The sequence below is a fragment of the Talpa europaea genome (assembly GCF_964194135.1).
Source record: "Talpa europaea genome assembly, chromosome: 6".
Classification (NCBI taxonomy): Eukaryota; Metazoa; Chordata; class Mammalia; order Eulipotyphla; family Talpidae; genus Talpa; species Talpa europaea.
In genome coordinates this window covers 18733817-18749012 of record NC_140072.1, presented here as the reverse complement: position 1 = coordinate 18749012, position 15196 = coordinate 18733817, and the positions used below count along the sequence as shown (strand labels likewise).

Below are 15196 nucleotides of genomic sequence, written 5' to 3'. Positions count from 1 at the left end.
AAAAGATACATAGATACTAGGGGTCAAAAAGGAAGTGTATTAGCAAAGAGAAAACTATAAAGTTCTTCCTAAGTAAGTAACATCATAAGGAGAAACCCTCATGTAAATAAAATCTACAGTGATGTGAAACAGAGCAACTGCTCTAGTAAGTTCCAACTTGGGACAGAGTCTTGGCAGGAATGATACCAGAGAAAGCAGTTAGGTGATGTACAAAAGGGTTAAATTGGGCCTGAGTGATGGAGAACTCAGGAAACAGACCACTAGGGTCATTCGCTGTGTCACAATCACCGTCAGTGACACTCTGTTTATGTCCACATTGTCACGCTGCCCTTGGACCTTGTTAGCATCACTGCAGAGAGGCATCTTGGGAGAGGGGGGGAGTTCAGAGGGAGGGAAACCAGAGAGAGGGAGGGAAACCAGAGAGAGGGAGGGAAACCAAAGAGCGTACATAGCACTTTTCTATTAAAGCCTTAGTGCCATGAAAATTAACACAGTAGATCAACTCTGCATCCATTCATTCGTATGTGGATTATAAAGAAACAAAACAAAGGAACAGGCAAAACTGAACCGAAACAAATCCTAGAAATGTGACTGCAGAACTGAAGCTACAAGATGGAAGGGGTGGGGAGCAAAGGAGGCCCACTGGACCATGGTGGAGGACTATGGGTGCTTTGGTGATGGGTGAGGTCACCTGCATCAGAAGAGGTATGAGCCTCAACCTTGGCATCATATACAATGCTGTAAACCAATATGGCCTCAATTAAAACATTACCATTGAAAACCTGCACCACCAGCACTAGGCCAAGAGTAACACCAATTTCAAATTCATCCTGTGTTCTCCCAACGCCTTCACAGTCTGATCAACCATTCTCACCTTTACCTGTGGGCTCACCAGGTGCAAGCATGCTCATGCTCACCTGTGGACAGCTGCATCGTAGTTTCCTTCAACCCCAATGACTTCCTCCCTCCATGTCATCTACCCCAGATGACAGTGATTTGAAGGTGTCATTATTCCTACATGGAAAGCGCAGAAGATAGTACTGAAACTGATAAGAGTTCCAGCAAGACAATAAACATTTTAAAAATAACACTCTTGGGCCTCCCCAGTGGTGCAGTGGGTTGAGCACAGCACTGTGAAGCTGCCCGCAGCCTCTGCAGCGCCAGTTCGATCCCAGCCAGCCGGCGAGAATCCCACATGGCGCAGCAGACCTCTCCTGTCTCGTCCACTACTCCCCTCAGCAGTGTATTTGGTCAATCTGCCTGTTCTGCTCCCCGCTCTGTCTCTGGTGAATCCTCTCACCCTCCTGCACATCTGGTCTGTACCACACCTCTGGTATTAAAAAAATAAATCTTAAAAAAAAAATTTTTAAAAATAACACTCTTGCTCACAGTGATTGATATTTCACAGAAAACACCCAGGGAAAAGCCTGAATAGAGACGCACAGAGCTTAAGTAATGCAGACGTACTATTTAGCCACTCTGTTTTCAAGTTTGTAAAGAAAAGAAGGCAGGCGGGTGTGGGGGAGGCATCATAAATGGGTCCCCTCATGTGCAGTCAGTTCATGTTCTCTGAAACGTCATGTGCACAACATGAATCAAAGCCAGGGAACCAGCCACTTCCTCTCTAAACGTAATCACAGAGCCACGAGGATCTATGTGCAAGTCTGCTCCTGACAGCATGATGCAGAAGGAAAAATAGGAGCCAGCCTGAAACCCAGCCTTAGGGCCATGGTTAAATGAGTTATCCGATCTCCGTCAACTGTGCCACTATGTTGGGCATTAAAATCATTTTAATTTTTAGAATTTATTAGTAAACACTGGCATGCATTCCCTATAAATGAAGTAAAAATCGCTTTCCCAGACCTTCATGAAATATAATTTCAAATTTCTACACATCTAGTTGATAGAAAATATAGGAAAATACATGGATTTCTGTAGGAGAGAAATTTTCATTGTTTTCTTTATATATTTCCCTAGTTTTAAGTTATATGAATAAAACTGCTTTGAACATATGATGGAGACAAGAATAGGAATGAATTATTTTTTTAAATAGGAAAGATAATGTGATTTTTGTTAAGGAAAATACTATGATTTTCTAACAAAATGGAAATCTTTCCTCTGACATTTCATACTGTTTGGTTCCTTTCTAGCAGCACTTACGCTGCCTTGATTTCTTAATTATATTTGAGAACAGTGATCTTCTAGGATAGCAATCTTCAGAATCAAAAGTCCTATGAATGGCTTACTCATATGGAATATTATCCAAGTCCAGTGAGTCTCATGCCCTGACAACGATATGCACCTCCAGTTGAGGGGGGCATTGTCTTTTCATAGGTCCAAGTAAAATTTGTTTCCTGATGCACTTTGGGGTGCTTTCTATATAAAAGGAGTCCTTCAGCGAGAGTTTTGGTAATGAGTACTACGGTGTCCTAAGGTATCTGTTTTGTATATTTTTTTTTAAGCTGAACAACCAGTGTGATAAAATGACGCCAAAAGAAAACTATGTGGACAGCTCTTTTATATTTGCTTTAACAGGCTCATCTGGAGTCAGGTCAAGTTCAGCTGGTTGGGAGCGTGAATAAAGCAAATTGCATCCTGCTGATTCAAGCTGATTTAGTTGCAAAGGCACATTGGTTATTCACCAGTCACTGCATATTTTCAGTCTGTGGCTCTGAAATAACAATTAATGTTGTGGAAAACTGAGTGTTTTTCAAAATTTTCAAAATTATCTTGAAAAAGGAATATGAAACACTGATTGTAAAAATGTAGCCAGTCCCTAATTATACACTTTGGCACTGCCCACAGCACCTGGACACAGACTCAAAATGTAGAAAATAAAATTAAGCTTATCTTATATTTATAAATGGTAAATGGGTCAACTATTTTAGTATATCAAAAGAGATTATTTGCTTGTCATAAGAGATTTCACAAATAGATTGATTGGCCCCAAAGGACTTTCACAACCAAATTCGATGATTGAAACTTTATATTAAATTTAAGAACCCATCTATCTCATGGCAAGAGAGATCAAAATGCAAAGAGCTGAGTCTCAGAGTAAAGCAGTAGGAAAGTAGGAGTTCCTTTTATCATTTCCATGAGGTGTTTTCATTTAATTCTATTTCTACATCAAACCTCTAGCATAATAATCAAATGGCAAATGACAAATGCTGCTCTCCATCCATCAGGAAATATAATTGTACTGTTTGTTATGATAAATGAAGCAAATTATAACAATTCCATAATGTTGAGGGTAGAGAGGCAGGTTTTAGAGCTCCATGTGCATATATGTAATAAATCATTCCTTTGAAAAGATAATTGCGGCACTGCTTAGAAAGGAGGAAAAAACCCAACTCTGAGAGCAAATTATTTGAAAGCTCCTCAAATTAACTTGTGCACAGTTGGTTCTTTGTTACTGAGCGCACATTATGAAAAGTTGTTTCAGGTCGTTCATTCACTTAGTTGAAGGAAATAAAGTAATTCTAGTTATTAATCACTTTAATTTTAAATTCACTCTGTAAATGGAGAAGACATTAAACTGTAGAACAACGTGGAATGCACAAGTAACTAGATGCTTAATGGGCTCCTTTTGAAAAGTTTTAGGATACCAAAATCAAAAAGCTTCAAGGTTCTAGGAAAACTGAGTGTATTCATGTAATGTGAGAAAGTTCTATTTAATTTTACTGACCAATAATATCACAGAGGGGCTGAAATTAAGCCCTTCTCTCAAAAGCAATTTTAATAGATTATGCCGAATGAAATCATTTTATGAGTCAATCTTCTCTGTAGTGTAATTTAGCGGTGCCTTCATAAGGCACCATGAAATAGGATTTTCTGTGATACTTCACTCCAGAATCCAAGCCAAAAAGTATAGCACTGTTTTGCAAATATCCTCCTGAGACAAAGGCAAGCCAGGATTCAGTGTTACTGACCATCAGTGCAACTGACTGGGTTGGAACCATCTGACATGCTCAGAATGAGCAAAACTTACTAAAAGTCACTCCTTCCCACCAGGAGAGAGACAGTTTTAAAAACTTCAAGCAATTATTTAAAGAATTCCCCAATCTATTTCACTCAATGAGACAGCAAGTGGGTTCTTAAAAATTTCCACTGCTAAAGTGGAATCTTAGGAATACAAACTGCTAGAACCTTGAACCAGCCATTGGAAGGAACATACTGGATAACATCTTTTTTAGTAAACAAAACCAATGAATATCAATTACTTTGACTCATATCTGTCTCTATAGATAGCTCTATTGTCTATCCAAATTTTCTACTACCTCAAAAAGACTTTACAGATGTGTGGGTGTGGATGTGCTTACACAATTGGGTAAGGGACACAGGTTGCACAATAAAGAAGCAACCGGAAGTTTAATCCAGTTGGCTGTCTTATTATCTGTGTCTCCTTGGAAATATACTGTTTTTCAATTTCTAATTGGGATTAATAATGTTCATATTTCATCCCACCTGGAAAAAACATGTATAGTCTCCATTAGTTGACATTCAGAGAAATTAGAAGCATTTAACATTCCAGAGAGAATGTCTGACAATTACCTAGTCAGGCAGGATTAAAATGATGAAAGATAAATAAGGATCCTCCTCTGTCTATAGTCTAAAAGAGCAAGTAGATACACCTGATCACAGGAGACACTTCAGGAAACTCGGTGCGCAGAGGCTAAAACTCATGTGCTGAGTCAAAATGTCATCTTCTCATGCACAACCTCCAACCCCAGGACAGAGTAATGACAGCATCAGAGAACTAGAATGCTCCTGCAGAGTCAGGCCATCCTGTACACCGTGTGGCATCCCTGGCCAGATAAGCATCGTTTGCATCACTTCTCTGTGCAGGAAACTCATGACTTCCAGGGGTGTTTCCAAAGAAAAGACCTGCTTATAGTTGCTATAAATATGTCTTTTTGTAACTCCATTCTATTGACCTTGGCTTTTGAAACAACTCGTAAAAGTCTTGTTTGGTGTGACAGTTCATCAGACATTTAAAGACATGTTTACAAACACTTAAAGATGTGTTTATAAGGAAGCCATTTTGTTTGTCTTCTATCTGCACTTCTCCAGGCTCAACACAAGTGTGTGTCCAGGTCTTCACAAGCATGACACATTTGCAGCCAGAGGACAATGAACAGTCAGACCTCAAAATCTGGTTGATAGGCTTACTATAAAGTCCTCACTTCCAATGCCCTACTCATCTACTTCTACTAAAGCATCCTGAAAATGCATTAGAGAATTACATACAGAATTTTATCCAAACCTGTGAAAGATTAACCAATTTATATTGTATAATATACATTTAGCCATCAAGTCATTCATTTAAGTAATTCTTCCATCTAATTGATTCAATCTTCTCATCTACTTATAATAATCTTTTAATGATATCTTCAATTCTGATTGCTAAATAATGTCAATAAATACATTACTACCATGGTAATAATCCTAGCAGTTGTTTTTTCAAAAAGTGGCTTGGGTACCCTCTCCTTGAGCATCAAATTCTTTCCAATACTCTTTCACATGTGATGGTTTACTTTTAAAGACATGCCATACTCATGTGCATTTCAAACTATTCTTTCAATCAGCAGGTCTTACATATCATAAAGTGACACAAATTCACATGGAACAATTTTTTTAAAGATTTATTTATTTATGCATACAAGAGCCTGGGCACAGGCCAGAGAGGCGGGGGGTAAGAGGATCCTCCAAAGACAGAATGGGGAGCAGAACAGACAGACTGACTGATGAGAGGTCTGCCTCGCCATGTGGGTTTCTCCCTGGCCAGCCCAGGATCGAACTCGTGCTGCAGAGGCTGCGGATTGCTTCATAGCGCTGTGCTTAATCCCTTGCGCCAGCAGGGAGGCCCACTATGGAACAATTTACTAAAGAAAATTCTAAGGGGCTTCCCTGGTGGCCTAGGGGTTAAGTCTCAGCCCTATTAGCACTACAGCCCGAGTTTGATCAGAGCTAACCCACATATGGTACAACAGACCTCTCCTGTCTCACCTGCTGTTCCCCTTAGCAGTGAATTTCAGTAAATCCTCCTGTTGTGCTCCCCACTCTGTCTCTGGGCCTCTAGCCACAGGCAAATCAGTTAGCCTCTCTGGGCCTGAATGCTCCCTTACACAAAGTGGACTAAATGATCTCCAAGATCCTCCTGCTTTCATACCTCTTGCAAAATAAACTAAGAGGTAGGGGGGTACGACACTCAGAGCATTTCACATTTAGCTACACAATTTGTCCTATTACCCAAGAAAGTGTGCTAATGCTAATATTTAATATGTGAATACTTTGAGGTGGCCAGCAATATTCTGAGGAGAGTAAAAAAACAGAAGCCTGCTGCCCAATTATAGGTCAGCAAAGCAGTAGGACTGGCTGGTACATGTGTACTCATGTGTGCACACACATGCACACTCAGGCATCTGAGCACGGCCAGGAGGTAACCAGCATGGGACCACAGTGTATTCTGCAATTTGTTACACTCTCCTGTCAATTTTACTATAATACAAGAGAAGGAAGGAAAGTTCCATACAGTTTAAATGTTAGTGATGCTATTCCAGTAACCACACGTGAAACCTCTATACTTCTTCACCTACATGAAGTAAGCAGACGCTGGTTCATTCCATGACTCTCAACTGCTAAGTTAATGAACAATGTGTGACCAAACACAGGTTTCCAAAGAGCCAAAATAAATGCTGATTTCATACCAATGAATCCAGCTAACCTTACCTTGGCAAAAAGTGTTGTTAACCCGCTTGAAACCTTGTAAGCATTCCATCATTTGGTTATATCCATGATAAGCTGTAATGAAAGAAATAGTTGCTTGTTATACAGATGCTTTATTCAAATTCTTCAAGTCATAGATTACTATATGTGATCACCAAAGTCATCTAAGGCATTAGTGGACTAACTTGTTCATTTCAAAGATACCAATTCAATAGATAGCAATTTCTTTCACATTATCCTTATTTTTCAGTATACTTATTCTGCAATAGAAAACAGTTCCAATAAATTGTCAGCCAATCTTTATTATGTTAATTGAGTGAATCAGAAGATTACTATATATTTTTTCCAATCAGTGATTCATTATTTTTTTAGAGTTAAATCTTTTATTTTTTTGAATTCATTTCCTTTATTCTTGCTCACTTATCCATCTCATTTTTTCTTTCTTTTTTATTATTTTTATTTTTATATTCCCCATACAATTGCACCCTCCTTATTTACAAAAGATCTATTCCTTCCCAATAACTTTCTTTAGGCATTGCATTTTCTTATCACAGGTTTGGGGATGGCATGTGCTATTCTGCCTGGGAGAGTTCTGGATGAGGCCTCTTGCTCCAGTAAAGTTCACTAATGGCACTCCATTTCACTCCCAAATGACACTGTTCCCAAATTACATGCTCATCTACATAAAGGCTGAGGTGTCCTACTCAGGCATCTGGGGAGAACAGGCAGTGATGAGTGGGAACCAGATAATAGAAAGGCTGCTGTCACCACGCAGAAACCACATCAAAATAATACGAGTGTTTTAATCATCTATTTATCCACAAAATCCTTTTCTTTGAGATTCTGACAATCTCAAATGAGACCTAAGCGACTTCTTGACATAGTGGATACAACCTAAGTTTTGGGGTCAGCAGACCTAGTTCAAAGCTTGGCTCTATCAATAGCCAACCTTAGGGGACAAGCTACCTGGGTTTCCAATGGCAATTCTGATAAAATTCACATCTAATGAGCAGGGTGGGGCTGAGATGGAGTTTAGAGATCATTTTGCAAAATGCCCTACCACAGTGCTTGACAAGGCCTCGCTAAATGACAGATGCCATTGCTATTTCATGCAGTTGATAAGGTATCCTTTTATTAAGAAGATAATGACCAATAAGAAGTCAAAATAGGATGTAACCAAAATAGTGGTGGCTAGTAAAAAGAACTGAGTAAGAAAAAAGGAAAACTGAAAACCAAAAGGATATTTTCTTTTGGAAAATAATGTTGCCCCTAATACTTGCCCTTTATTCTCACCACAGGGTGGGTATTAACTAGTGGTGCCCTCCTCTTCATCATACATCATCCTCTGCAGATCCTTGAGAATGTCTCAAACAATTCAAGTGAGGCGTCTGCAAACTGCGAGTTGGGAGGAGACCAAGGCTGGCATGGGGAGCTGCCCCATCCAACAACTTGTTCTCACACCCACATAACAAAGACACTGGAGCAGGATCCCAGCAGAGATGGTGGGAATCATAGATAGTGAACTGCTCAAAGGCAGAAGAGATACTATCCTGGTCAAAAGTTTCAAGTTATCTCCCTCAAGACAGGGATTCAAACCAGATGAGTTCCTACATTCTTTCTCAGCTGAGGATTCCATGCACATTTCCTCCTAAAAGCTTTTAAAAGACAAGGGACTTGTTCGTGAGAAGCCTATTTCTAATAGATTATAAATGAATTAATAAAATCACTTGCAGATTTAAAATTACATTGTCACAGTAAAAAACGATCAGCAATGAAAGGTCTTTTTTGTACGTGGTTAAGCAAAAACTTCAAGCATTAAGTAAAACCAGTTGAAAACTAAAGTTTGAAGTACTTTGAACAAAAAAAAAAAAAGCAAGAGAGAGATGGGAAAACAAAACCAAAGTATATAAAGCCAAGTCAAGTCTGCTCTCTTCCAAAGTGAGTATGATTTAGAGAGTAGTACCAACCAAGGAAAGTTTTGAAATGACACAGGAAGAATATGACCCTCAGTGTTTCTAGGGAGTGAGTCACTTAGGACGGCGCAGGCAGAGTGAATGTCAAGATGTTAATAGTTTACTTCATTCATTGCTCTCCCTGAAGTGGAATCAATCTCTTCAATTTCATGCATTTAATGAGTCAACACATGAATTTACTTTCATCAACAATTACTTAAAAGCAAAAACAGCTTTGTACTTTCACATTCTACTTAAATTATCAACAACTCTGAAATAGAGAGCTAACAAAACCATATAAAGCAGTGATTTTTTTTTCCCCAGATGATGCAATTCTAGATAAAAATGATGAAAGGACAGGAGTGAAAGCTAGGGATTTTAAAAAAAGAACTATGAACCCCCCCCCCAACCTCTTTCTGTCCCTTGATACATCAGGGTTTGGAAAAGAGGCTAGAGAAACAGCTAAGGAAAAGATACAGAGGAGGGGAGAAAGAAAAGTAAGGGATAAGATGGGATAAGTTTTAGAGAAACATGAAGACAGAAAACTAAACTGTAAGAACCAGACATCTTTCTTCTGACCTTAAGCCTAGCAGTGGGAAACACACAACCCCTGTCCCCACAACCCCCCCCCACACACACACACACAGTATTCCTGGTGAATGCAGAGAAGACAGTTAAAGAACAAAAACAAGTAACATTTCCCCAACAGTTTAGGTGGACTCTTGTTTCATGATCTAAAAGACTCAACAGCAAATAACAGAGTAGGGTGTCAAACTCGGGTCTACCTAACTCTAAAATTCATGTTCTTTAAATTACACACCAAATGTCTGCTAGATAACGCTTTGGTCTTGTTCCCAGGATAATTTTTGAGCCAACATGTTATTCAGTGAGAAGGGACCATCACACTCATCCCACTTGTTGGAAATGTGCACTGCCATCTTACCAAAGCAGCATGGAGTGTCTACTGGGACATTCTCTAGTAATCAGTGTCCTGTTTAAATGACTTTTTCCCTAAATGGAGAATTCATTACTTATCACAAACTTTAGTGGGTGTTTCCACAAATTGGTCCTCTAAAAGAGGATAGGAAGAGTAGCAACAAAATAAATGAAATTAACTTCAGGTCTGAAAGGATTTAGAGAATATGTAAGTTTGAGAGTCAAAGAGGTCCAAATGAGAGACAATTATTTAAAACAAACTGTTATGATGGTGAAAGAAAAAGAAGCACACAGGGAAGACATGTGGAATAGTGACTCCACACTGGCAGCTTCTAGAGTGAATGTGGAGGTTTAAAAGGCAGTTAAGAATATCAATCACATCAACAGATGTTTATGAAGAATAAAAAATATCTATATGAATCAGCTGAGAAATTCCTTGTGGTTGAGATTATTTAAAATAAACTATAAAAACCTTCAGCAATACAAAGCAAAGGAAGATGCTTGAGAAAATTATCACTTGCTTTCTTGGCACAAATATATTAAGTATATTAAAAAAAAAGACTCAAACCAAATTTCCTCTGTCTTTCTAGATCTATTTCCTAGACATCAGTTTCTAGACTGAATGCTACATTGAAAAACTAAAATGCAACTATATCTGGGAAGAAAGTAGCAGAAAGATATTCATCTGGATTTATTCAACTCAACAGGTTTTGAAAAACAGACTTTACAAGCTAATCAAAGCACCTAGGTATCAGCAGAAATCATGGCACTAAGAACTGGGAAAGTATAAAGTAGTGACTCGGAAGAGGAGAGGCAAAGCACTGCATCTTAATGACTCTAAATTTTTACAATTCAGCTTTTCCTTTTAGTAAAAATTGAAGATATGTAGTATCAACAAAACTCACAAAGACATTTTGGTGATAATCAAGATGACATTTAAACATATTAACCTAAAACACAGCTGCACTGTTTTGTTTCTTTTTTTTTAAAATAGGGCTTGAAATAGGTGATTATTTTTAAATATATCTCTTTTTCTCTTCCCCTAAGAGTTTATTTAATGCATTACAAAGTCAGGAGACTTTGTAAATAAATAATCCAAGTGGAGAAGGTAACTGATAACTGTGTTTATTAAAAACCAAAATGAATATGACAGTTTATACGGACATGCCAGGTCCTGGCAATACAAACAGTGTGATGTTCTAGAATTCGGAAGTTATTTGGAACTCATATGAAAACGGTAATGGTAAGGAAACAGATACGCCACATTAACCTGCAAAGGAATGATGAAACATCACTTACACGGCTTCTTGGGGCATTTCTGGCATTTGTTAAAGCCCCAGGAGGTACCCACGGTTCCACAGCAGTCCTCCTGCTTTGAAAGGCCAGGGAGCGCTTTGCCACACTGCAATGATGAGGTGTGAAATATGAAGGTTAATTGAGTGCAGGATGCTCCGCTCAAGAGCACTGCTGTGCTTCACAATCACATTATAAAACACTTCCCTGGTTATTGACACAACTGGGGAGGGAGGATTCAGACTGCAACCCCAAAGAGAGCAGAATCAAGATGGCACTGAGAGGAACAAGCTAATTTCCAAGGGCTCCTTGGCATTTTTAAAGTCTTAGGAAAATCTGTCACTGCTCACAGCACTGTGTGAAACATGAGTTTCCAATGCCATTTTTTCCTTGGGGAGAACCTTAAAAGTTCAATAGGCGCTTTGAAACTTTCATTCAAACCATCTGTTTAAATCTCGGCTATGGGTTATCAGGTGACAAAACTATAAGTATGTGGCCCATGTGTAATGTTGATAAGGTGGCACAGGTCCCATCACAAGAAGCTTTGGTTTGAACAGGACAGGACAGAAAATGATTCCTGGCTGAGCCCAGCTGGCTGAGGTAGAGACAAGTCTCCAGGCAGCCAAGCATCTGCCCCAGAAAGGTCAGCAGCGAGACAGTGCTGAGAGCGAGTGAGCAAGACCAACAGGCAAAGGTCTGGGGCTCAGGAGCGACTGGAGGGACCCCAGCTGTCAAATACCAAAATACATCTCATTCCCCTGGCAGGCACCGGTCAGGAGAGGCTGAGAGGAAAGGTCTGGAGTTAGAGGGGTCTGGGCAATGGATCCTCTGCTGTGGGCCAATCCTGAGGCCAGTCCAGGCTGTGCAAGCTAAGCCCAGACCCCACCTCTGAATGGTCTCTCAACATCTATAAAAATCCTCTAAATGGTTTCCAGTGTCATCTTTCTACAGACAAATCTGATCACATTATTCTGCTGATCAAAACCCCCAGCATCTCTCTGCTGCCTGAAAGCTGCCAACTCCCCTTCATGACACAGAAGGTCCTTTCTCTCTGGGACTCTTCACCTCATGACATCCCTTCCCCAAGCACATCCAAGGGCTCCCATTTTCCAAATAATCTCTCTTCCAAAAGCTGCTTCTTCTGCTTGCAATGCCACTCCTTTTTCATTTGCCTAGACTTTCTTCATACTGTGATGAAAATCTCCCTAGGAAAGAAGGCTCCTCTCTCCTCCTTCCTCTTTACTCCACAGCAATTTCTACGTGGTTCCTCTGCCTCTGTCATGCCGTTAAATTAAAAGCAGATATATCTGATCTGTCTTCTTATACCAACACACAGTACACACTGCAAATGCCCAATGAACGCTAAGTGAGGAAGCTCTGTGATCCGGGAGCCGAGCTCTGTGAAGACCAAAGGGTATCAGCAAACAGGCCCAGACTGGGTTGCAGAGGGAGGCGACATGAATTCCAGGCAGGTGGTGGCCCTGAGGAGAGCAGCAGGTAACAGACACCTGGCAGGCCTCCAGGGACAGACTTTCGTCCATGCCGCCAGTCCCAGCCCACAGCCTTCTGAACGAGGCTCTTGGTGACTACATGTCCAGATTGTAAACCAAAACCAGAGATGGCCCGGCACAGTTAATGAAGTTTCAGTTACATCATAGCTTTGAAGTTTTCAGGGCTTGATGGTTTTTAATGATTTAAACAGGATGTTGTGTGCCTTCCAAAAACAGGGCATGATGAAAGGGGGAGGGGAGACATAATAAAAGGGGGAGGGGATGGGGTGAAAACCTGAGGAAGAAAAGCATGTCCTGGCTGGATTTATGGAGTTCTCGAACCCCTTCAGCTTAATCAGAGAAAGCTTAAATCTGAAATAGGAAGCATGGAAGAAGGAGCAGGGAACAGTGCTCCAGGCATAAGCCTGGAATCGAAATGATTATGCTAAGCTCACAGAGGTCTCCACTGCGGCAGTCTGCTGCCAAAATACACTTAATGTTTATTTCTAATTTTATCAAATTTATGGAAGACACCCAGGCCCATCTTATGTCCATCGCTCTTATACCAGACTCTTAAGCAAACAAAACTCTCAACACTTGCTGATTTTATATGCTCAAAATTTTAGTAGTAGTTAAAATCCAATTTTCACCTTGGGTTCCTAGAACATTTTATTTGGTAGGACAAAAATAAATCATGTCTCTCTATCAGGCCTCCAAAAAAGGTAAAAGGTTTTCATTACAGGATTCAGGTCACTTTATCCCGTAGCTTTGTTTTCACAGGTCCATAGCCAAGAGCAGCACCAGCCTCCAAATAAAGTAAATAAATGGCAGCATATGTGGTACCACAACACTGTATATTCCTCGCAAACTGGGTCTGCACAGTGTAAAAACAGGCTGCAGGGGTGCAGCAGGCTCATCAGGAGACAGAAAGTGATTGCATGTGCCCCTTAAGCTTTTAATCATAAAGAAGTCCCACTGCAGCCAGAAACTTGCCTGAGGGCTTTCTGTGGCCACACCCAAGGCTCTCACCGGAGAGACTCCATGTCACCACTAGGTCTGACCTGGACACAGGAAGTCCCTACAGCAAAGGAAGGCAAAGAAGAATCTCCTCTCCTCCCACCATAAGCCACACTGGAGAGAGTGACACAGAATAGGATGAGGTCAGAGTGCAGAAGGCATGTCCTTCTCTCAGACTGGTAGGCTGTGGTTCTCCTCCATGAGACAATCACCTGGACACAGACAGTGTAAATGCATGTTAGGCACAGATTGAGGTGATTTTTTTCTTAGAAACACAAATGCAAGTTCTCCAACATCAATCATTCACCACATTTTCAGAGAAAACTTGTGTCTCAATTCCAGACCTGTCTTACATACAATCCATCAAGAAGATGTGCTAAATGTATAATCCAATATGCAGTGACTTTCAGACAGGAGGGAAAATCTATCCCATCAAGTAAACAATGTGCAGTGGCTCCTCAAAAGGTTCATCCAACCTCGGGCTGCAGACTAGGGGTCACTGGAAGTCCACATGTCCACGCCAGGTGTCAACAAAGTAAACAAAAGCCGCCTAGAGCAGCAAACAGAAGCAGGAAGGTACAGGTAATCAGTTGCTATGAGAATCCCATGAAAAAAGTAGAGACAGCAAGACTAGGAATAGCGAGACCAAACATTCTTGCTTTCAGGAAGTATTTGCATGATGGAAGTATTTCCAGGACTAAAGGTGAAAAATCACAGGTAGAAAGGCTTCAACTCAGTAAGCTTGTGACTCCATCGACTATTAATGCTCCTCAACAATGGAAGAGATGCTGACATCTTCACTGGAAAGAGGCAGAGGACCACCTCTCAGACATGTCCAGTGTATAAAACAAACGAAGTCTAAGGTTTTTGTCAGGTCAAGGGGTGTTCAGTATGTATACACTAATAGGTTGCAGTACTTGACTTAGGAAATGAAAATGACCATACAGCAGAGCCAACTTCAAGGTTTCCTGTTGCTCTCACTCTAAATCAGGGCCGTGACTGGGCAGACATGCTCCTAATCATCACATCTATCTTACTCCTCCCTCCTATCGACGGGTCCAAAGATGCTCCCCCAGTCTGAGCCTCTGTCTACAGCACTTACACACACTGAACAGCAAAGAGAAAAACAAACAGAACTGCTCCAAGCACAGATGCATGTACTGGCCATGCTTTGTAGAAAATGCAGATCATGAAGGTAACCTGCCAGGCCTTCCTATCTTTCTGTCTGTACTGTACCTAAGAAGTAGGCTATGCAAGCAGCAACACAATTCTTCCATGAATAGCCACATTAGAACTTCTGCAACACAGTTATTACAAGCAATGTTGTCGACTTTTGAAACCAGGTGTAAGTTAACAATGCAAGATAATGTACTTTTCCAAATTCCAACCTGACTGAGAATCCCTATCTGCAGGACTCAACCCTGGTACTGAAGTAATGCCATGGCCCTCTGACACTCCAAAGCCAGCTGTGATTCCAGTTGTTTTCACATCTCCCCATAAGGATATGAACATGTTTTATAGTTTAATATGCTGCAACGAAGGCAAATTTTGTCAGTGAGTCTCCATTGGAGTTGTTTCAGAGATGAATAATAACTTGAAGAGGTTGTTATAGATCTTGGAGTGTGATTTACAAAGATTTAATTTTCACACTATCCTCAATCCTGTGAGTGTTTGCTATACTGTGCCAGTTTCTAGGGAAGAGAAATCCAGCAGGAGGAAAAGAAAAGAGCACTGAGCTGGAATCAACAGACCTGGATTAAGTCCCCGCCCTCTTTTAGGAGC

General features: G+C 40.5%; 1 protein-coding gene across 25 annotated transcripts in view; it reads right to left on the bottom strand.

The window, feature by feature from the left end:
* LTBP1 (latent transforming growth factor beta binding protein 1) overlaps positions 1-15196 on the bottom strand; it is a gene marked incomplete at both ends in the record, with an annotated part of 334198 nt that overhangs the window by 126871 nt on the left and 192131 nt on the right. For all 25 annotated transcript variants that reach the window (XM_084234386.1, XM_084234397.1, XM_084234387.1 and 22 more), the window contains 2 exons: positions 6730-6801; positions 10914-11016. In XM_084234386.1, the coding sequence (XP_084090512.1) occupies positions 6730-6801; positions 10914-11016 (175 nt within the window). The remainder of the gene's footprint in view (positions 1-6729; positions 6802-10913; positions 11017-15196) is intronic.